Raw genomic sequence first — 25072 nt, forward strand, 5'->3', positions numbered from 1 at the left:
ATACTAAATTTGGTCATTAGACTCAAAAATTCATTCTTTCCAATGAACTTCAGAGAAGTTGCTGAGGCAGAAAGGTAGGCGCTATGACAGTTCAATTATGACTTTTTGACAAAAAACTCAATCATATTCTCCCCTGACATGTCCCCTCTACTTCCTTCACCTCCAAAACAAAGCAAATTTCATGCCAGTGAAGTCAATAAGCAGCTAAATCCTTAATTTACCTTTATAACACCAACTAGGGGAAAAGAGATTTAAAAGACATCTAAGAAAGAATAGGTAGGATTGTATGGCCTAAGATTCAAGAGGCAGGTCAATTTACAAGGGATAGAATGCTTTCAAGACTAAAACTCTTAAGACAAAATTTTCAAATAAGGAGTAAAAACAAATATTTGTATATGCTTTAAGATTCATGAAGGCTTTTCTTCATACTAATCCTGTCAATTTGAGTGGGAATCAGATATTTGAAAATAGATTTTTAAAGTTAAAAACAAAAAATCACATCCCCAATTCTTCCCTTTTCCAGAGTAAATACCCCTGCTGCTTCAATTTGTTCTCAAATTATGTTTTTTTCACTGTTCTCCTTATCTTGGTTCTCTCTAAGCTCTCTTGTTGGACTTCCGCCTACAATGTGGAACCTAGCACTATTTTCTTCCCCCTCTATCATTAATTCAAAATCTCAGTAAATAATCCAATGTATCATATTCTGGGCACTGAAGTAAAATAACTGGCTCAGTCTTTATACAGAGTTTTTCATTTGAGGGAGGCAAACCAAGTGCTAAGCCCTAGGACTGAAAACTGCAACAATGTCTATATGTTGTCTTTTTTGATGCATCTTGCTAAATGTGACTTTCCTTAATAAAGGAAAGATCAAAGAGTTGATCAGAGACACGATAAAGATCTGGAATGGCTAAGCTCATATTTTGACAGGTGCTTCTTTTGACCACCTCAGCTCCTAGAGGAAAACATCCTTCAATGGTTGCTCAGGAAAATACCCTAATATGCAGCAGAATTTTCCAGATAACCTAAGAAATGACACATTCAATTCCCCAAATCATAAGATAAAAGCAGTTTTTATCTATATCAGCATACAAGGAAAGCTATATAAGAGACTGCATCTAGGACTGCTGAGCAGGAAGATAACAGGAGTCAAATATGTGGTATGCCCGTTTATAGGTCTTCTTGCTGTGGTAAAAAGAAAAGTCTAATTAACTATTTGAACCTGACTAGTGTAGAATTGGGAGAAGGAAATTAAAATGAAGTTTTTAAAAATAGGCAAGTTACTACCTGATAGAGGGGAAGGGGAAGCATCCACATCCTGTTGGACCATCTCAGGTGGAGGCAGTTCAACCTTCTCCTCTTCTGGTCCCCATCTACTCTTCCTTTTCTTCTTGGTTGTAGCTGCAGCCACTGCCTTGCCAGGAGCTAGAGTGGTGGAAATGGTGGTGGTGGAGGAGGACGAAGGGGACATAGATGAAGAGGAAGAGGAGGCTTCTGGAGGTGTCTTCCGTTTCAGACCAGGATCAGATGTGGGGCTTGTACCTACGGAGCTCGCCTTGGCTTTCCGGAACTCCTCCAGTTTCTGTCGGTAGTATTTATATCCTTTGCTATTTGGCTCATATAAAAACCTATAAAATTGGATATAAGTGTTTCTAACTAAGACCAAACAATATGGAATTAAGTTTACTTGAACCTGACAAATTAAGTGCTACCAACTTGGAAAGACTTATAATATACAGATCCAGTGAAAATTTATATATCTATTTTCTGAGGACCAAACTAAGTTTAGTAAGGTTCAGAACTAAAGGACAGACAATCAAAGATGACTTTTCTTTGGCCAAAGTAGCTCATTAAAACCATCTCTAAAAGGTGTGAAGGGAAAGAGATTTGCAAACAGTAGGTGCTATACAGACATGAATTATGTTCCCTCCAGAGTTTTAAAGGAAATTAGCATACTACAAAACTTGAAATGTGATCATTTTTCTTTAAAATACCATTCAAAAAACAGAAGAAAAATTCAAGTTTCGATTGAGTCAAAATGGAAACATTTAAAATACAAAAATGATTTATTAATAATTGATGAACTTGATTTTAAATCTACTGGGAGAACAGCTTTAAATATTTCTCTTGAAAACAACTTTAAAAGTTGTAGGAGCTGCTTCTTAAAAGACAATTAAACTGTTTATGCCAACAAATCTCTCACAAAAGCTGATAGCTGATAAAGAACTTCTCTAAGAGGCAGCACTACAGTGGAAGGATCCTATCTGATCACAGAAATATCTGATGGCAAGTTAAAAGACTTATCATAAATGTGGACCTTTAAAGTCTCTGTGGCCATCCTAGGCTAAAATGTTGGAAAAGTTAGTCTGAATATAACTTTTTGTCCCATTAATTAACAAGTCTGTCCATGAACAAGGAGGAGAGTGGGAATGGAACTTTCTAGATACAGGCATCAAATAGTTCCGTGGGAATCTTGACAAAGCAGCACTGGCAAATGATATAAATGCAGGGTTTGGTGCCAGTATAATAATAACTGTTGTGCCAAAATATAGACACAAATTGAGAAATATTAATTTTTAATTGGAGAATTTATTAAGACGACTGGCCACATGGGATTAATATCCAAACAAAAGGACTTAGGGTTTTTTATAGGGTTGACAGAAACCAACAAACAGGTTAACCTGCTTCATCATCTGATATACATACAACTATTTATTAAGGGGATACATCAATGACAGAAGCAAGGAGATAGAAGTCTTGCATGAGATTTCCGCAGCTAATTTTTATGCAGAGTAGGAGACAAGGGTCTTTTTGGTAAGTAAAAGGGGGTTTAGGATTACTGGGTCACTTTAAGTTCTCAAACCCAGGTTTCCTAGGGATTGGAACTATAGTTCTAACAATATAACACTTTATCTGCCAGTATTGTACACAAATTTTTTCATTTAATCTTCACAACCAGAAGAATCAGAGGTATGGGAATTTGTTGTTCCTATTTTGCATATCAGGATGCTGAAGCTGAAAGAGATTAAATGATCTAGTCAGGGTCACCCAGGTAGTAAGTATCTGAGGTAAAATTTTAATTCATGTCCTCTTGATTCCAAGTCCAGCACTTTAACCATTGCAACACACTACCTCTTGATGTGAAGTCAGAACAAGATTACATGAGCTATGCCCATATAAATAATAATGGACATGCATTAGAACATTATACAAGGGTAGTTTTTATAATTAGCCTCGACAAAGAACATAGATCCAGGTACAATATTGCCACAAAAAAAAAAAAAAAAAAAAAGTCAACTTCTACCTTGAACTACTCGGGAAATATAGATTGAATGGTGAAAATATCCCAGGAGATGATCAGCAGAATTTTGTGAGGAAAAAAGAAACTCATTTTGCAGTTGAAACCTGAGTTTTAATACTGTTTCTAGCACTAGCTGATCACAAGCAAGTCAGAAAAATTTTTAGGATTCAGTTTGCTCATCTCCAAAATGGGGATAAAAATGATCATACTACCTACAAAGATAGCAGCTTGCTGCTACAAAGAAAAGTACCCTGTAATCATAACAGCATTTAATAAGTGTGAATAGCTTTATTATTATATCAAGACCAGAAATGCCATATACTATACAGTGACATATGGGGGGAGGGGGAGGGGAGAAAGGGGGGAAGTCCTGGTAGAAGGCCAACTTCATTAAATCCACTTATCTATTTATATCCTCAAGCAAAAACAGCACTTCTGCAGACAGTATATAGCAGCATTACAGTCATTTGAATCCTGAGGGCTTTCTTCCCATTAATGTTAATTACAATCATGCTCATCTTACCTGAATGCATGGTTTTCCCTGTTGTTCTGCAAGGCAATTGTTTCCACTTCTGGACCCCCATCAGCTATAAACCTGGCCAGCTTCTCAGCAAAAGTCTTGGTCTCTTCATCCTCTGGGGGTGAAACTTTAAGCAGGCTGTCAGTACTGGGTTCAACTCACCACACCCAACAGTCAAAAGCCTAATATGTTCTAAGAACCCCAAGGGCAAGAGGAGGGGTTTATTGGGGGGGAATGATACAAAGAAAAACAGGCAAACGGTAATCAGGTTACTTCACTGGGAACAAATTGTGGTGCTTACTAGTCTGACTGCTCTGAATGACCCCTGGCCAAGAATTTAAACCATATATCATCTTTGAACCGGGACATGGCCTTTTTCTTTTGCAATCCAGGCTTATATCCTACTTTCAGGACAAGATGGAATCTTGGTGAGACATGTCACTGTTTAAGATACCTTTTGTGGGGCTTGTTTATGCTAGGCCCAGGATCATGGAATTAGAAAGAAATATAGGCTTGTCCCTCTGTGTGGCTTCTCCAGGGAATTTTGGTTGGATCTGCTTCTCATTCTTACCTGTGGAAGAAGATCGCTAAAGGAGCCCTATACTGAGTAAAAGGAATAAGGGGAAGGAATAAGAAAAATAAAGAGCAACTGGCTCTTTATAGAAATCTTAAAAAAAACTATTTCTGTTCAACCATTGATTTTTCCCCCATTGCCCTACAAATAGTTTAACATTCAGTTAGGATATTACTCCCTTTAAAATATGATGACTACTTTTTCATCTTTCATTTGCGATTTATTATATTGAAATCTTAAAAATTCATTTCAATTCCTCCCACATTTATATTCTGAGAAAGAGATGGCACCTCTGAACTTCAGTGTACAATGAAAATTGACATCTTAACCTTAAAACTCCTTTTGTATTCATAGCTGAGCTTCTGCTATTTGGGAAAGAATGAAGCTGCCGCTCTTTTTAACTGGTCTGCATGGTGATGCCCCAATCTAACTCTGCAGGCTGCTGCCCTTGCTGTGGCCCATTCAGATCCAATACAAGGGAAAGCATTTCTGACCCTCTGTACCGGGATTTAGCAGCACCCTCTCCTACCTTTCTGAGAAGATGGTGTCTGGGCATTCTGGTTTTCCTTTTTCATCTCTGCCACTTTCTTTCTGTAGTACAGGAATTCTCTGCTGTTCTTATCATGCAAAAATCTAGAGGGATGGTCAGAAAAAGTCATAGAATGTTACCTTGACAGTTTAATTCTAAAGCTTTTGATGGTTACATTTCTAAAGACAAAAAAAGGCAGCTTAATGTAATATAATCTCTGAGAGACATCACACCTGGAGCTGCTGGTGGAGTTCAACAGCTCTTTCAATGAAAATTTTATCAACAAGTTATACACACAAGGCTCCATACCTTAACACTAGCAGTTAATGAGATGATTAAATAATAAACTAAGCACAGTTATACTTACGAAAATGCAGGGTTATCCTTGTAGTCCTCCATAGCAACCTTTTCTAATTCAGGGCCTCCTTCTGCCACAAACCTGGCCAATTTCTCTACCACTTTCCGGGTCTCCGCATCCTCTGGGGGTAAAACTTTAAGCAGGCTGTCAGTACTGGGGTTCAATTCATACACCCAACAGTCAACAGGCACATTATTTCTAAGAACCACAACAACAGACAAGAATGGGATGGGGGAGGGAGGGAAGAAGAGGGATGAAATGGGGGCGGTAAACCTAGTATGATGTACAAAATTACCAGTGACTGACTGCTGGGGGAAGGGATGTAAACCTGAACAATCTCATGAAATGTATGGGAAGGGAAAAAAGCTAAATCCATTTGGGTCACTGACAGAGAGTGAGTATACAAAACAGATACTAACATACCCTCAATATGGCCTTCATCAAGAAATTTTTGTTGCTTAGTGTAGGGTGGAAGAAGTATGTATGGAACTTGTAATGTGATTAAACTAGGGTCTAATAACTTTCACCTTCCTTGTGAATTTAAATGACGATCTCTAAATCAGAGCAATACCAATGAACTATAGAATGTCTAACATTACAGCATGTTCTTTCTAAGGAACATCCCTCTCAAAGCATTCCCTCTTTAGACTACAAAAAATCTCTTGTACCCAAATGAGAGTCATGGCTTCCCTTCCTGCCTCTTCCCAAAGCAGGCCTAGAATCAGTACAAGTTAGTGAAGTCAAAGTGCTAGGGACCAACATTATTATTTTCCCCCAGGACAAGAACAGTAAAAGTAACATCTTCCCACTATTCTGCTCACATGAATCCTTGATCAAATCTGGATGGAAGACCCTAAAACAAGAAGAGTGGAATTCCCAGAACTCATTCAGAGACTTGAGATTAAATTACTCAACATGGAAAAGAGAGAAATTAATAATTGGGAATCTATTTAATTTGCTCACTAAAGGACCTTAGAAAAGGAGGTATATTTTACAGAAGTAGAAACAAGCTTGATGAGGGTCAAGGACTTGCCCAAGGTCTCATGGCCAGTTAGTGACAAAGCTAGCACATAAAACTCAAGTCTCCTGTTAGTCCAAGATTTCTCTCACTTTAACACGTCTTCCATGAAATAAAGTTTCTTTTATCTTAATATACGAGGAAAAGAACACTAGAATCCCTTCTTTAAGGTATAACACACTTGTCATTAACCTAAGAGACAGTCCCTATTGGAAATCTAGTATTTCCAATACTCAGTATTCCCACTTCTCTTGCTACTGAATAGGTCAATTTATAAGAAAACTTGAGGGGTTGTGGGGTGAACCTCTACACTTACTTTTAATTTCCAACCACTGCTCATAATCTTCCTCGTCATCATCATCTGGAGACTGGAAGACACTCAGGCGATTAGCCACAGGGCTCTGCTTGGCATGAGAGTAGTTTTTTACTTGATTGAGAGGGTTGCTTACTCCCAGGCTGGGTCTCTTTCCAATCAAGATTGGTTTTTTCCCAGTGCTTGAGGTAGAGACATTGGAGGGAGCACAGGCAGAACTTGGAGAAGCATCTTGGAAGGAAAGAAAAACAATGACAGTAACAAAAGAAATAACATTTACTGGAAATAGCAATCACTGACTGAATTATAGAGTTGAATAGGGCCTTGAGAAGATATCTAACCTATTACTATGCCTGCAGGCACAAAGATGTGTACACCTTATCATTTCTATTCCAATAACAATCTTTTTAAATGAAAAGTTTTTTCCTCTTACTTCTATCCTAAATATTTCTGATTTCACTTTAAAATTATTTTCCCCCAGTGGCAAGAATTAGTCAAACTAAGTTACCATATTAACAATCAATAGGAATTTATTTTCATATCAAAACAATCTATTTCATGTGCAGAAAAGAAAACAACATTCAAAATATTCTGCTTTTTTCTGAAATTATGCCTCAAAAGTTACCTAAATGATTGTATAATCTTTGATCCAACCATACTACTAATGGCCTAAATATTTTTTAAATGATCTTATAGTGATGGCAAAGTAAATGCATGACTCTGAATTGGCTGGAAGTTGAACAATTTATCATTAGTAAATGTATAGGAATTTAATGTAAAAAATGGTGAAAGGAACAAGTTAGCTATAAAAGTTTATAAAAAGGTTATAAAAAACTTCCGTAGTAGAACCTTTTAAAAGAAACTTGGGAAGACTTGTATGAACTAAGACAGAGTAAAATGAATAAAACCAGAACTATAACAATAAAATTATAAAAATGAAAAAATTCTGAAAGATTTAAGAGCTCTGATTAACCCAATGATTAACTGCAATTCCAGAAGACCAATGATGAAGAATACTACTCACTTCCTGAGAGAGATTACTATGAAGAATGAGATAACAGTTTTAGACATGACCAACACGGAAATCTGTTTTGCTTGATTATCCTTATTTGTTATAAAGATTTTGTTTTTCTTTTTGGGGAGAAGTGTAGAATGGATATTTGGAAGAGAAGGAAAATAAATGTTTGTTAAAAATAAAATTTAATTAAAAAAAAAAAGAAAAATATCTGCTTTTTTTCTCTACTCTCTTTGTTATTATCATTAATGTGAATATTGCTATTAGCCTGATTTTCTGGGATAGGTATCTAGTATAGGTAGGTAGAAAAATATTATCAGAAAGGGAAAAGGGAAAAATAGAAAGGATAACATACAAATTACAAAGATAAGATTTCAGATTTGAAAGGGACCATAGAATGTTAATTCAATTCTTTAATTTTCAAATAAGTAAATTTATGAGCATAGAAGGCGAAGGAATTCCTTAAAGTCTTAAGTAGAAAAACCAAGAGTTGATCCCATTATCTGACTTCAAATCTATTACACACTAAACATACAATGCTGTCTGTTAGCTACTGAATCAGGTTGAAACAATACTAACTTCTGAAAAAAGTAGTATCTGGTAATGAAAAGAACTCTGGATTAGCAGATATATATTTAAGTGGTGCCCATAACATGAATTTATTTCATGGCTGTGGGCAAGTTATTTCATCTTTGAAACTCATTTTTCTCCTATACAAAACTAGAATAAATACCCACCTCACAAGAATGCTATGAAGATCAAATGAAATAAAATATGGTACGATTTACTGCTATTGTTATTAATATTATGTTACATTAATTTGTATTCATGTTATATGAATCAAGCCTCTTGATTCCAAATAAAATGTAGTGTTGAATATTTTCCACTTAAGATCTTTTTCCAAAAGCAGGGTTTTAAAGTGATGTTTATTAAAATTAAACAGTTTTAACTTTGGATTGTATCATACTAGAAACTAATCCAGACTAATGTCTCTAAAACTACTCTAATGTCACTTCACTATTCAAAAGCTTTTAGTGATTCTCTATAGTCTACCAAATAAAGTTCAAATACTTAAACATTCAAGCTCTACCAAATGTGATTACTTAGTTCCAACTACATTACAGCCTTATCCTCCTTCCCCCCACTCTACCCTCATAGAAATAATTCAACCACAAAGAAGCAAGATCCCACACCAAAAAAGACAAACTTTTGCCCTATACTCAGAATGTACTGTGCTGATATTGACATTCTGCTACCTCTCAAAAACCACTCTCTATAAGATCATATCTCTACACCACCTTGATCCAAATAATAAGCTTTTCTTATTTTTAATTTTAATTGCATAGCATTTTTTATCACTTTTATTTTAAGAAAGATCTGGATCTATTTCCATTAAAGGTTTTAGTATAGAAATGCCTGCCTCTAATGAAATCTCAATAATGTATAGTCTGAGTTATCTGAGGTACTGAGAGATTCAGTGACTTGCTAATTAGTTACACAACTAATACATGTCATAGACAGTACTTGAACACTTCTTTATTCCTAATTCCAAGAAGATCAGCTCTTTGTCCTTTATAACAATGGTTAACAAAGTTCAGTTGAAGACTCTAAGAGTCTCCAAGACCTTTCAGGACAAGGTCAAGATTATTTTCATAAAATCACTAAAATGTTTTCATTTTTAATATGACAACCTGATAAATATTACTCACTTTTTAAAAGAAAAATCTCTTTAGGGGATTTTCAATTTTTAAGATTATAGAAAAAGAGTCTTGAGCTAGAATGACAGGGAAAGATAATGCGGAATGTTGGAAGAGATGTGGGAAAACTGGGACACTGATACATTGTTGGTGGAATTGTGAATACATCCAGCCATTCTGGAGAGGGATTTGGAACTATGCTCAAAAAATTATCAAACAATGCATACCCTTTGATCCAGCAGTGTTACTACTGGGCTTATATCCCAAAGAGATCTTAAAGAATCACATGTGCAAAAATGTTTGTGGCAGCCCTCTTTATAGTGGCTAGAAACTGGAAACTGAATGGATGCCCATCAATTGGAGAATGGCTGAATAAATTGTGAATATTTTGATGGATATTATGGAATATTATTGTTCTGTAAGAAATGACCAACAGGATGACTTCAGAAAGGCCTGGAGAGACTTACATGAACTGATGCTTTGTGAAATGAGCAGGACCAGGAGATCATTATATACTTCAACAACAATACTATATGATGATCAATTCTGATAGACGTGGCCCTCTTCAACAATGTGATGAACCAAATCAATTCCAACAGAGCAGTAATGAATTGAACCAACTACACCCAGGAAAGAACTCTGGGAAATGAGTATGAACCACTACATAGAATTCCCACTGATTCTTTTTATACAGCAAAATAACTGTATTGACATGTATGCATATATTGTATTTAACATATACTTTAACATATTCAATATGTATTGATCAACCTGCCATCTGGGGGAGGGGATGGGGGAAAGGAGGGGAAAAATTGGAACAAAAGGTTTTGCAATTGTCAATGCTAAAAAAGGGTCCTGAATTCACAAAATTTATGTATCTCTGCCCTATGCCATGATGCCTTACTCCTTTCTATTATATCCACCTATAAACTGTTCATACACTTAGCAAAATTCTAAAATCCATAACAACTTTCAGGTTTATTTTGGTAACCCTTCCCAAGATCACCAAATAGCAGGAATTTAACAAAGCTCCCAGGGTTGAAATGAACTTACCTGTACAGGATTTTTCCTTCTGTAGCTTCAGAAACTGCTGTAGGAAGCTGCCATCATTGGCAAACTTGTTAGAGACAGAAGCAGCATTTGGTGCACTTGCAATTCTAAGCCCAAAAAGAATAAATAAACATTATAATATATATAATATATATAAAATAAATATAAAAATAAAATAAAATAAAATATAAAATAAATAAATAAATAAAAAGAATAGCTATGAGATAACAAACAGGATTATTTTTTATTTTAAAAAAATTTTTTCTCTCTCTCAGAGTTTTACACACACAGAGTTTTAGACTGGGTAAGCAAAGACTGACAATCATTCAACTTTTATGAAGTACCTATGAGTGTTCTGCTAGACAGCAGGAATACAAATACAAAAGTGAGACAATCTTGTCCTGAAGGAGGTAGGGAAATATAAGATATTCACTTATAAATACAGGGTGTATGCCAAATAAACAGTAATTTGGGAGAGGCACTAATAACAGGAGAATCAGAAAGGAGTGATACTTCAATGGAGCTTTTCAGGGAGCCAGAGCTTCCAAGAGGTAGTGGTAAAAGAAAAGCAGCACCTAGAGCATGGAAAACAGCTTGTGTAGCGGCATGATCAGGAAGATGAAATCTTACACAAGGAACAGCAAGGACAAATCAGTTTGGCTAGAGTTTTGACTGTGTAAGAAATAGTGTATAATCAACCTGCTTAGATAATCTGACTAAAGCTAGACTATGAAGGCCTTTCAGTGCCAAAAGAAGTATCAGTATTTTGTCCTACTGATAAGACTAGTCATATTATATGAAAGTGTCATCACTTTGATGACAGTGATGTGAAGGATGGTTCAGGGAGGAGGAGCATATCAATTTAGAGGTTATTGCTTAGTCTAGGTAGAAAAAAATGAGGGCCTGATTAGAATGGTTATGGTAGGAGCAGAAAGAGATAAACATAGATTTAGAGCTAGAAGATACCTAAGAAGCCACAGAGTTCAATTTCATACAATGTCATACAGAATCTCAGAGAAGAAGAAACTGAGAAATTGAGAGATAAAATGACTGGTTTTAGGACCACTCAGCTAGAAGGTATCTGAGGGTGGGGACTGGACTCGGTCTTTCCTAACTACAAGTACAGGACCCTATCCATAATACTGCCCCAAAGGGGAGATGGGTAGACAAACCTTAGTGATTGAGATTATGAGGTGGGATGCAGTGAATATAAAATGTTATGGTCAAAGATAAAACTTTCATCCTGTCAATGCCAAAAACGGATTCCATTTAGTTCAGTGACATTATCCTTAACATATCCTAACAGATATGGGATTCTTTCAGTGCTTTTACCTAATGTGAATTACAACTTCAAGATCACTAGTTTTAAGATTTCTAGTTTGAAGGAATGATGGACAACACAGAATGTGAGTATTGGAAGAGATCTGGGACAACAGAATATTAAAAGCTAATGTGTAATCCTAGAAAGAGAGCCTTGAAGCTGGAAGGAGCCAAAAGATCATTTTAATCCAACCCCTTCTTCACACTTCACACACAAGACAATGAAGGTTTAGAAAGCTGAAGAAAACACCAGTAAGTCTCTTAGTGGAAGAGCTAAGGCTTGAATTAGAGTCTTCTCACTCTAATTCAGTGCCCTATGCCTTTTGCCCTACACCATATTGTTCTCTCTCTCCTCTCAAAGTGGGTTTAGAAAGGACTCTATATTCAAAAATACTTAGAGATATAAACAGGCTTCACTAAAAGAAAAATATTTGTCAAATCTTACAAAATTGTGCTTATTTGCCGCATACCACGTATGGTCTATTTGACTCTCATTCAGGAGTCAGCTGGTACCACCTGTTTTGGTATAGGCCCAGGAGCTAAGAATGGTTATTAACCACTGACACCTATTCTAGATATAAACTACCATTGGAATTGGAAAAATAAAAAGGCAATTGTAAGAAGTTATTGTTTTCTTAGCAGAACACACTTAATGAATCTAACTTTTTAAATTAGCACACAGAACCTAGTGTGGAGGCTCCCTCTACCAATGCAGACTAGTAACTTGTCTGTGACTTCTAGTCTTAGAGAGCTGCTCAGGCAGTGAGAAGTGATGTGATTTGCTCGTGATCAAACAGCAAGATTTGAACCTAGATCTTTCTGATTCTAAGGATCACAGTCTATGTCAAGTTGCCTTACAGATTATAAATCTACCACTTTGCCCAATTACTAGCAATTATAGTATAATTTACTCTTGATGCTCTTTAGTGGAATACTCTTGCTATTATAAGCAAAATCTTACTTGGCAAAATTTGTGCCTTTCTTCTTAAATGAGGAGGTATCACATATAAATCTGATGTAATTTTTTTAAAGGTGAGTTTGTTTTGGTAATATGATCAACAGAAACACATACACACTATTCATAAATACTGTTGACTAAGACCAGCCTCATTTTTTTGAGATAGATCTTTTATGATGATTTGCCTGTTTTGACCAGTCAGAGCTAAAATCATTGAGAAATGTCTTTCCAGACCTCTCACATCCTATGATATTCCACTTCATACCTTATGATCTATAGCCTAACTAATACGGACTATTATCAGTCCCTCAATTGCATTATTTTTTGTGCTTGGAACAAGACTCTTCGCCTATTTGATGAAGTCTCTATTTAATCAGTCAATAACCATTTATTAAGAGCTTATTATGTGCCAGGAACTGTACTAAATACTGGGAAAGAAAGATTAAAATAAAAGTCTCTGTACTCATGTAGCTTACATAAAAAATGAGGAAGAGGGAGACCAATCATACCTCTATGTATAAATATTATATACACATGATTTACAAAATAAATACAAGATAACTTGGGGTTAGCACTATCAACTTTACATAGAAAGTATACTCTCATCATCATCCTCTACTCCCTTCCTCTCTTTTCTCCCTCTCTCTCCCCTCTCCCTTTCCAAAGCACCAAGACACAAACTATCTTGCCTTCCTCAAATTTCTTGCTCCTCTCCTTTATCTAATCCTTATATTTGACTGTGTACATATCTTTCCTCCCTATTAGGCTGTAGGCTCTATGATACCAGGATCTATTTTCTTCCTTTGGATTTTCAGCACAGAATTTGTATGCATTAGTGCTTAATAAAGGTCTACTGAATGAATGTGATTACTAATTGAGATTCTGTATGACATGCAATATTCCTGAGATATTGTGAATATCACAAAAGCTCTCAGAATTATACTCACTCCCTTGGTGGTGGGGGCTGGGGAGTGGTCACATGACTCTGCTTGGCTTGTTGCTCCATTTTGGCCTCAATTTCCCGCTTCTTCTGAGCAATAAGTTCCTCTTGATGGAGAATATTCATGTTCATCTTTCCAGATTTTGGTGGCGCAATTCCAAACCACCTGTTGGCTTTTCCTACAGAGGTAAAACACAAGACCAACAGAAATCATCATCCAACAGCTTGATATAAAATAAACAGGTGATTGGCACATAAAAAGTAGAAATCAAGGTTCCTTGCCTAAAGGAGTTTACAATCTAGCTAGGAAAGCATCTAAACTATACAATATACTCTGGTAGGCACTTAAAGATATAAAAATAAGTGATAAAAATTGACCTCATAAAGCCCATATCCTTGCAGGAAGATATGATGTGTACACAAACAACAATAATGTTAACTGACACATGGGCTCCAGTGAGTTGATATATGATCAGAACATCAGAAGCAAATTATGAAGGTCTGAGATGAGAAAAAGCATTAAGAACAAGGATAAGGGAAGGAAGGCTTCATGAAAGGAAAAAGTTAGAGAACATCTGAACAAGTGAAAAATCAGAGCAGATGAAGTTGGAAGTTAAGATAACAGCTGGGAGTTTTAGTTATAGAGAAGTGCAGCAAAGCAAATGCAAAGGTAGGAAAATGGATAAGTAGTATAGCAACCAGTACAATCTGGCTAAAACATAAAAGTAAGACACAGGATATTGTCAGACTTTGGAAGGCCATCAATGTTAGGCTAAGGAGTCATAAGGAATCACCGAAAGTTGTTTTTAACAGAAGGGTAATATGATTGGTGATTGGACTAAATGGTCTCTGAGGTTCCTGCCAACTCCAATCTAAGAGCTCAGCACCAGGAAGATGAGTTTGGGTAACATTGAGTACACTTCTTAAAACAGTATCTAAGAGCCTCATGAATTCAAGAGACGGTGACTTTGTAGATTAAGGTGATTAGAGGATTCCAGGTCTTGCAATTAGCCATCATATATTTTTACCTTACTTTTATGCCTATGTTGCATCCTTCCAACGATAATGCAAATTTTTTTGAGGGCATTTTTGTCTTTGTATCTCCAGTGCACAGCACACTTCCTGGCACATAGCAAGTTCTTTCTCCGGATCCTACTCCTGATATCAAAACTATGTCTCAGCTCCTGTCTCATTCTGAACTTCCCTCACTGCCCAAAACATTCAATAACCCCTATGTGTGATGGTGTTCTTCTTTTAAAATAAGTAGAATAGTTCTCTCTGGGGGAGAGAGCAGGTTTCTTGGGGGAGGTTTTCTTGGAGGCAGCCTTAGTATCAGTTCAGATCAATAATTACCCCAAATGCAGCCAGCTAGTAAAAATACAAACCTTTATTTCTCCTTCCAAGTCTTATCTCTTTCCTTGGGCCCAGATAGCTAGATTATTAGAGGCCTATCTCTCTGCTTGGTTCCAAGAGCTCCCTCCGAATGTCTCCAAATCCAAAGGTTTTGTCCTTCAGCCTCTGCCTCTGCTTTCTTCAGCCTCCAGCCAGCACAAAGATGGAATGAATCTCTTGCCTTCTTCACTTGGGACTCAGCTAGCTTTCTGGCGAGTCAGACCAGCTTGGTCACAGTGGGGGATGTGCAGGAGCCCAGCCACCACAGAGAGCCTTCTCAATCTCCCGCGCAACTCTCAACTCATAGCTTCTTCCTCTCAAAACTCTTCTTCCACTACCAGCCAGCCAAGTGGAAAATATTGAAATGAATCACTCTTCACTGGCTTATATATGACTCTTCTGAGAGAATGGGATTATGGGTTTTCTCCCATAGTGCTCTCTGGCCCTAAGAGCTTCAAGGGAGGTGTGAATTCAGATATCGCATACTAAACCCTGAAATTTCCCAAACGTGTGAACTCCAATGAGTAAAGGTGCAAACACAAGCATTGTATCAATTAGTTCTACTTAGTATCTTGTTTCAGGTTCTGGCCCAAAACATCTTCTTGTAAGAGCAGATCAATAATCTATCAACTCTAATGAGTTAGCAGTTTGTAAAGATTCCAACACCTATGGTCTTCTTACTCTGAAATTTTCTTCTGCCAGGATGGTCCCCTTCTTCTCAGTAGTGAGTTTTTCTTGAGGCTTCCATTTTGTGGAGGTCATCCAACTATTATTTTCCAGCTCTTCTTTGTGTGTGGGTGTGCTGCCTTTTGTGTGTTGTCTTCTACCATTAAATGTAAGTTCTTCAAGGATATTTGCTTTGTATTCCTAGAACTTAAGCATTTATTAAGTGCTTTTTGCCTTGCCTTACCTTACCTAGTTTAATAAATGTTGGTTAAATTAATAAATATTCCTTGAGTAGAATGGACTAAGCTAAGCCAGTACAGAATGAACATTCCAGGCAAAGAGAATAGAATAAGCAAAGATTCAGGGTGGGGAATATGCATGAAGTGGCAAAGTCTGAATAGGCCAATATGGCTAAATTCATGTACACAGATATGGTTGGTTGGAATATTGTGCAGGGCGCATTGAATGTCTATAAGCATTTATTAGGCATCTGTATGCCAAGCACTGCCACTATAAAGACAAAAATAAACCCATCCCTGCCCTCAAGAAGCTAACATTTTATTAAAGGAAACCAGCATATACATATATATAAATAGATATTCACTATATCTAGTGAATCTAAGGGTGCCTCACTAGCAGCTGATGGGATCAGATTCATATAGTCAGGCTTCATGTAGAAGATATTATTGAGTTTAGGAATTGTAGGAAAAGGAAGTTAAAAAGGAGCATATTCCTAACAAGGGAATAGACACTGAAAAAGTTGAGATAGGAAATAGAGTATTTAATATGAATAGTAAGAAAGACAGCTTTATTTAACCAAAAAAGCAGGAAAAAGGGTACCTGTAAGATAAACGGAAACCAAACTGTGAAGGGCTTTAAATTGCTTCTCAGAGACAACAGGGAACCACTGGAATTTATAATTAAAGAAATAACATAGTGAGTTCTCCTCTTTAGGAAAAGCATTTTGTCAGCTGTGTGTAGGATGGCTTACAGAGAGGAGTCTCGAGACCTAAGAGAAACAGGCAAACGATGAAGAGGGCTTGAATTAAGGTAATGATATATGGGTAAATAATAGAAGATGAATGCCAGTCATTTTATAAGCAGACAAAATTTAGCAAATGAATGAACATGTGGAATGAGCAAGAGTTGTGAATCTAGAAAGAAGGCTGTCAATTTTGTAGGAAATTTCTACAAATGACCTGAGCTGAGACCACACTGGACTGCATTAAATGTTTCTAGAAACAGCAGACATCTACTTTTTCCTTTTGCATCTTTTATATCTTTAAGGTCTATTTATCAAAGGGGATTGCCCTCTTTGATTTTGTCAATATTATCATTATTGTCATTATTATGACATTATTATTATTATTATATATTGTCATTATTATGAATACTGTGAAATTATAATAAAAAATATCAGAAGGAAAAGTCTTTCTTGGAGGGGAATGCCTAAGGATATGGAACACACAAGTTTTTTCCATGTGCTGGTTAATTTTGCTTAATTTTTTTTTTCCTTTTTTAATATATGCTTTGTTAAACTGATGTATCTCATTGAGGAAAACTGGGAAATTTGTGTAATATAAAAAAAGTCAGTAAAATTTTATTTAAAAAAAATTTTTAAGAGCATTGGTAATTCCATAGAGAACAGATTCTGTTAACTAATGGGGTCAGAAGTCATTCTGCAAGAAAAGAGACAAGATAGCTAATTATGAGGAAGAAATACAGTACATCTCATTTCCCAAATCTCCTAAACAGATCTACAAAATGTACCAGACTGAATCTTGACTGGGGAAAACCAAAGGAAAAAAATATCAGAATGAGTTTTTTCCAGCCTAAATCCACAAAGGGAAACAGACAACAAGGTTTATTGACTCTAGGGTCTAGTTTGGTAAGGAGGGTGCTACATAGAGCATTTCAATCCAGTGTGATTCTCTGTAACATGGCAAGAAGTGATTAGTATGGAGGGGCCTAAATTTGTGTAAGATATAGGCAAAATGGCAGCTCTGTTGTTCACTACCCTGTTCCAGGTCATATTTCCAGAGCAAAATAAGGAAGGGACTTGTAAAGTGCTAGTGGGGTTTTAGGTTAAGCAGTATTTACATGACTCTAGGCTATGTACTCAATCAAAAAAGCACAAGTTCAGAAGCAAGCAGAAGTTGTGTAGCTCTGGACCATGTTATAAACCTTCAAAAGAATACAGACAAGAATCCCATACCAAAGGGGAGTCTACAATTCTATCACTCTGAATTAGTAGAATTTTCCAGTAGAATTAAAGTAGCTAATGCCACAAGTAGTCTACACAAACTCCAAACAGAACAAGTTCACAGGTCTGTTGCTCAGACCCAAACTCTGGTCAGGAATAAGCAGAATTCAGGTTCAGTAGAGTAGAAATTAACTCTCGGACAGGTTCCCAGTCTAAGCTATCCCTCTGAATACCCCTAAGAAAGGAACAGTAGAGAGTCAACTAGATGGCAGTCCTTGAATCAGGAGGACTCCGAGTTCAAAGCTGGCCTCAGACACTTAACATTTCTAACTGTGTGCCTATGGGCACTTAATCCCAATTGCCTCACACCTCCCTCTCCCCCTTCCCCCCCAAAAAAGAACAGTACTTTTCCTGAAGAACCTGCTCCTATTATCAAATCCAAAATCAGGAATTAGGCTGGAATAATGAGCAGACAAAAAAGGAATCCCACCATAAATTTAATATTCCAGTGACAGGGATGTTCAAGACACAAATCCAGAAGAAAATAACTCCCAAACATCTACAAGCCAAGGGTCAAGAAAAAACACATCTGCTCTCAAATTTCAGGAAGAAATGAAGCAAGGGTTTAAAAAAAATTTTGTTAATTTTTTTAATACATGAAATGAGTCCACTAAAAGAAAATGGTCAAGAAATCAGACTATGGAATAAAAAACTTGAAAAGAGCCCAGAAATCTTATGGAGCCATAGCCAAGATCACACAAGCAACATTTAGCAGCCATCATATATTATAGCATAATCATAGATCCAGGCTTACACCCAGAATTATTTACCCAGCAAAACTGAGTATAATCCTATTAGAGGAAAGAAAGACCTTTAATGAAACAGGAATTCTAAGTATTCATGATGAAAGACCCAGAGCAGAGTTTACACTTTGAAGCGCAAACAAAGGAGTCAAGAAAAACATTAAAAAGATAAAATTAAGTGAGCTATGATAAGGGACTGAACAAAGATAAACCCTTAACATTTCAAAGTGGGGAAATGATACTATATACTGTGGGACAGATGATCAGGTTATAGTATATAAATGTTGAAATATAATTTATTTTGCGGTTTAAAAAAAAATAATGAAGATGTGGAAAGAGCACCAGCCCTGAAGTCAGAAGGACCTGAGTTCAAATCTGGTCTCAGATACTTAATACTCCCCTAGCTGTGTGACCCTGAACAAGTCACTTAACCCAACTGCACCCTCAAAAGAGGGAGAGAGAGGAGGAGGGAGAGAGAGCAGGAGGGAAAGGGAGAGTGAGAGAGGGAGACGGAGGGAGAGGAAGGGAGGGAGGGAGAGAGAGAAGAAAAAAAAGGAAAGAAAACAAATAATGAAGATGATGATTCCAAAGAATCCCACTAAGACTTGTAAGAACTGACAATAATAATGCAAAGACAAAAAACTGAAAGATTTAGCTAACTCTAATCAGAGTAGTGACCAAACAGTGAACCCAAAGAACTGCTACTTTCAGATAGGTGAAGCATTCAGAGTGTAGGAGGAGACCAATTTTTTTTTAACAAGGCTTAATGTAGAATTTTTTTTTAACTTAAAACAATACTCATAAAAGTATCTTGTTTTTCCATCTCACTGAGAGGGGAGGAGGTAGAAAGCAAGATGGCAAAATTTTGTTGATTAAAAAATTTAAAAGTTAACAAAAAAAATTAAACTGTAAAGGATTAAGACATAAGAGGAAGGGAAGGGAAAGGGAAATTAAAAGTACATACTGTTTATTCTAAGTGATAAAGTAACTAAAGAGGGAAGTAAGAATATGAATACAGACAGCCTCTTCCTAAATGATAAGGGTCTGAACTAGAGTGGCAAGAGGAAAGAAAAGGAAGGAATACAGAGCACTGGGAATGATAAATCTTCAGGATTTGGTGACCGAATGAATGTTAAGTGTCAAAGTTCAATATAAGGTTTTGAGCTAGAGGTATTAGAATAATGGGCATTACTTCGACAAAAATAAGGGGTTTCAAGTAAGGTAAAAAGGAATAAAATCAAGAGGCAAAAACAATAATTATTCTCTGATAAATAACTCCAAGAGATATTCTATAAAGCATTGTAGTAGTACCTGACCTTCCTGGCACTTGATTTCAGAATATTAAAGATGTGACATTTCCCTTTAGTAAAATTTAAATTTTTCTATCAAACATATATGTTCTTTCAAATTGTACTTCAACAAATATTTATTAAATGCTTGAGCACTTATCATAGGCACAAAGAGAATAAAAATATGATAGACTTTCTTCTCAAAAAGCTTGTAAGAAGTTGTAATTGATGCTTTCTAAGGTCCATTCCAGTATTAAAGCCTCTGGTTTAATAGAAAGACATATAATACTCCCCCTTACACACACACACACACACACACACACACACACACACACACAGAGCAAGCTAGGAAAATTAAATAAATTAAAAGGACCAGGTAAAATGCTAATAGAAATTTGATGAGGGAGGAATCACTTTTTTTTTTTTTTGAGAGGAATTGGGATTAAATGACTTGCCCAAGATCAGACAACTAATAAGTGTTAAAAGTTAAGTGTTTAAAAAAAATTTTTTAATTAAAAAAAAAAGTTAAAAAAAAATGTGTCTGAGACCACATTTGAATTCAGTTCTTCCTGATTTCAGGGCCATGCTCTATTCACTGCACCATCCAGCTGCCCCCAGAAAGAATCAGTTTCAAAGGATTCAGGGGGGTAGGGGGAGTGCTGGAAGCCTAGCATAATCCAAACAAGTGAGGGTCAAAGAAGCCACGTGAATTCCCCAGAGTCGCATTAATAGTATTCAACTCCAGATCCTGGAGCTCCAAATTCAAGTGTTCTTTCCACTGCTCCAGAATGCCTTTATTAGACATTTGAGAAAGGTTCAAAAAATCAAAGAAAGAAGTGATCTTATACTTTAGGGATAGAGAACCTTTTTTTTTTTTTTTTTAACAGCCAACAGCCATTTGGGAATTTCTAACTTCATATACAGGTCACACAAAATTAGCAACTCAAACAGTGATAGGTTGTAATTGCCTGCAATTGCTTGTGTTGTGTGGCCTTGTTTCTTTCATCTAGAAATCAAGGGCTTGAAGATGAGATTGCAGTCAAAATCCTCCACAACTTTTTCCTCCCTTTACCATCTAGCTACACTACTCTTTCCAGAGGATCTTGACTTAGAATCCGAGGTTGCAGCCAAAGTGATCAGATTTTCTGACATACTAACAATTACTTCCCTCTCCCATTCAGGTGCCCTGCTGCAGCTTGTGGTCACACTCCCCATGGATTTTCACCCTGCTCAACAACTACAAGGCTCAATGACTTAATCACTTGAAGACTTCTTACCCAAGATCCAAGAATGCTGTAGTTTTCATACTCTGCCACAAGCAAGTAAGCTCCCCTTCTTTTTTTTTCCTTTTTCTTTTTTCCTGATAAGCCACTGAAGTTAAGTAACTTGCCCAGGGTCACACAGGTAGTGTTAAGACTTGACTAAATTTAAACTCAGGTCCTCCTGACTTCAGGGTAGATGCTCTATACAATGGACCATCTAGATGCCCCATGAGCCTCCTTCTTAAATTCACTTATAAGAGGGAATTCCCTCAATTTGAAATTAAATTTCTGTTTAATTCCTGATTCTGTCTCTAGTCTTCTCTGTTCAGTTCTGGTTTAAAAGCCTATTTAAGTCAATTTGGTCCAATTAACACCCTCTACTCTTCAATACAGTGACACAAACCTCATTGTTCCTTGAACAAAACACTTCTACTTCTTGGCTCCGGGTATTTTTTCTGGATGTCCCCCATAACTGGAACTCTCTCCCAGATCACCTCTGACTCCCAGTTTCCTTGGCTTCCTTGCAATTCCAACTAAAACTCCATTTTCTATAAGAAGCCTTTTCTGTATATACCTTATCTGTATATAGTCTCTTGCTTGCTGCTTCCCTACATTAGATAATTATCTTTTCTCTTTCCTTTATACTAATTAGTGATTGAGATTTGTAATGCCCGCAAAACTGAGACAGAATAGAGGTTGGAGAATAATTTAATTATTAATTTATTGGAGGGTAAATCAGTTAATTGGATAGGATTCTCATCTTAAAGTATTTCCTCCTCCCGCCCCCCAACTCCCCAGAGTCGTTATATGAAGTCCTTTTATAGAATCCCAAGATCAATGACATAATGGGAGGAGGTACCTGGATGGGGATTCTCTAATTGGGGAGGTGCCTAGAATAACATAATAGAGGGAGGTGCTGGAGAAGTTGCTGATATTCTAATAACAGACCTTTATCTTGTAAAGATACAAGACTCTTATCTCATCAAATGCTTAAGAGGGAATTATTATAGCCTGGAGTTCTGGAGCAGAGCAGCTGAGGTAGGGCGACCTCAAGGTGACAATGGCATAACAAGATTGAATTCACTCCAAATAGATGAAACAGCATAAGCAAAGGCACAGAGACAACAGAAATCAAAAAGAGAACATGGAACAGACTGATGAGGGTAGCTAGATGGGCATAAGCAAAGAAAGGCAAGCAGAGATAGGATTATAATACTCCCCACTGATGGGAACCTTTAAGTGAATCTTTTGTTCTTAAGTAGGTCTTTGGTTCAAGTGGACTTTCAATTACAGTCCCATCCCAGGTATGGATCTTTAGAAACCCTACCTTACTATAGCCAATCAGAAAGCCAAGTTATAATGTCAACTCCCCCTCTCCTTTATAAAACACGGGTTCATGATGTAGATCTTTGCTAAATCCCTTTTAGGGTTTGCCCACCATGGCATTCTTCTGTCTCACAATGTCTTTCTTCTCCCTGCCTTCCTCTCCCTCTGCCCTACCCCATGCCCATGCCCATCCCCACCTCTTCAGGGTGTCTTTTTCCTTATTATAGCTAACTCTTTTAAGGTGTTAAATCCCTTTTAGGGTTAGCCTGCCAGTCAATGGTGTAATTCCCTTCCTCTGTTAGCCCCCTTTTAGGGTTAGTCTGCTACACTCCTTTATGAATTTAATCTTCCAGTTAATGGCATACTCCTACCTCATGGTATATTCCCTTTAATGACATTTTCCTCCTGGTTAATTTTGAGTTCCAGCAACTTTCCCTTTATTCACTATTAAAACCTCTCCTTGCTAACTCTGGTGTGTTAATTCACATCATACATAATAAATAACACTTCTTTGTACCTATCATAGATGGTTTGTATGGTTGTTCCATGTCACAAAACTCAATCTCCATTATACTACTTTCATATAATATCTTTACCCTCAATTGTCCTCCTAAATCTATTTCATATTTACACTCCTGGTGACTATTTTACCTCTTCAGAAAACAGTCCAATTTGGATGACCAATAACTACACAAAGGGAAGCAAAGTAGCATGAGATCAAACAGGACAAGTAGCTTAGTCACCTTATTTAAAAACTTAAATGAGTTTACACTTTTTTTTTCTTTAAGCAAAGGGGATCAAAGAGCCATTAAAGGTTTTTGAGTAAAAGAAGGGTCATGAACAGAATGATACATTAGGAAGAATACTGGGGCAGTAGTATGACGACTGATTGGAAATAAGAAATAATGAAGATAGAAAAGTTCAATTATTACAATAATATAGGTAAGGAAGAATTACTGAATAAGAGATATTCAGAGAAAAGGTACTAAGTATAAAATATTATTGCTTCTCAAAGAAAAAAACTTTATTATCCCAAAACAACCTTTTTTAAAAAGTAAAAGTACTCTGCTACTGGGTCTGTATACCAAGGAAATCATAAAGGAGGGAAAAGAACCCTTATGTACCAAAATGTTTGTAGCAGCTGTTTTTGTGGTGGCAAAGAATTGGAAAATGAGTAGATGCCCATCAAATGACTATATCATGATATATGAAAATAATAGATTATTATTTTATAAAAAATGAACAAGCTGATTTTAGAAAGGCCTGGAAAGATTAACACAAACTTATGCTGGGCGAAATAAGCAGAATCAGGAATATATTGTATGATAACAGCAAGATTATATGCTATGAAAGACTTGGTCTTTCTCAGCAGTTCAGTGATACAAAGCAATCTAATCCCAATAAACTTTGGATAGCAAACATCATCTGTATCCAGAAAAAAAAAATTATGGAGATTGAATGCAAATCAACACATGCTTTGTGCACTTTTTTCCCATGTGATTTTCCTCTTTTGTTCTGATATTTCTCTCCCAATATGATTCATAAAGAAATGTTTTTTTTTAAATTAATATACATGGATAACTAGAAAAAAATAAAAAACTTGGAAACAGTAAAGGCACTCCTACCTCTCTAGTTTAAAAATAATCACTTTCAAAGTCTTGGGCTGTTCTTGCTATGTATTTTGCTTTTCTGGATTACTAAATTGAAGAGTAAAGGGTCAGGGAAAAAGCCCACAACATTTCCTTTTTAATCTAAAAACTTTTTCTGCCCTAAACAATGTTTATTTTTGGAAATCTTTTTAAAAGTCACCAGATTTTTAACAGAAGAAATTTTCCATTTTTGATAATGAAAGCCGTATATCAATACAATCTTCTTTTTTTTTTTTAAATCACTTACATTTCCTATTATCTTTCCCTCTTTCCCAATTCTTATAACAGAAAAATATAAAAAAGGAAGGGAAATAAAAACCAGGTTAGTAACACATTATACAAGTGTGATATCAACCATATTCCACTACTGTAATGTCCCTCCCTCTACAAAGAAAAAAATCAGGTACCTTTTCATTTCTCATCTTTGAATAATTAAGGTTATCACTGAGAAAAGCATATAGTTCTAGAATATAAAAGATGTAATCAATCATGGAGCTTAGAAGTCATCTAGTCCAGTTTCCTACTCCATACAGATAGGACATGGGAACACAGATTTAGTTAAGCAAAGAATCTTAGAAGTGATCTAGTCCAGTCCATTAATTTTAAAGATGGATTTGAGAAAACTGAAGAGAAGCTGACTTAGGAAAAGTCAGTGACAGAGCCAGATTTCAAATTCAGATCCCCTGACTTCAAATATAGCTTTCTTTCTATGATTCAGTAATAGCACATCCTAGTATGAGAAATTAATATTTCATGATATATTAATTTTTATAATGGCTATCATCTGATAGAACTCATCGTGTAGTCTCTCCCACTTTTAATTGACATAGAGGCATAGTTGAAAAGGAATAGAATCACTACTAGCTCCTGGAGCATTTGCTAGCTAACCAAT

The 25072-nt window shown here is 36.3% G+C and overlaps 1 protein-coding gene across 1 annotated transcript in view; it reads right to left on the reverse strand.

Annotated features, from left to right (window-relative positions):
• Positions 1–25072, reverse strand: part of SUGP1 (SURP and G-patch domain containing 1) — a 47778-nt gene that overhangs the window by 19713 nt on the left and 2993 nt on the right. The window contains exons 2-8 of the mRNA XM_051971997.1: positions 13598–13769; positions 10376–10479; positions 6614–6841; positions 5289–5412; positions 4922–5025; positions 3822–3945; positions 1285–1625 (exon numbers count right to left, since the gene is read on the reverse strand). Of these exons, the coding sequence (XP_051827957.1) occupies positions 1285–1625; positions 3822–3945; positions 4922–5025; positions 5289–5412; positions 6614–6841; positions 10376–10479; positions 13598–13769 (1197 nt within the window). The remainder of the gene's footprint in view (positions 1–1284; positions 1626–3821; positions 3946–4921; positions 5026–5288; positions 5413–6613; positions 6842–10375; positions 10480–13597; positions 13770–25072) is intronic.

The sequence above is a fragment of the Antechinus flavipes genome, chromosome 1 (genome assembly GCF_016432865.1).
Source record: "Antechinus flavipes isolate AdamAnt ecotype Samford, QLD, Australia chromosome 1, AdamAnt_v2, whole genome shotgun sequence".
NCBI lineage: Eukaryota > Metazoa > Chordata > Mammalia > Dasyuromorphia > Dasyuridae > Antechinus > Antechinus flavipes.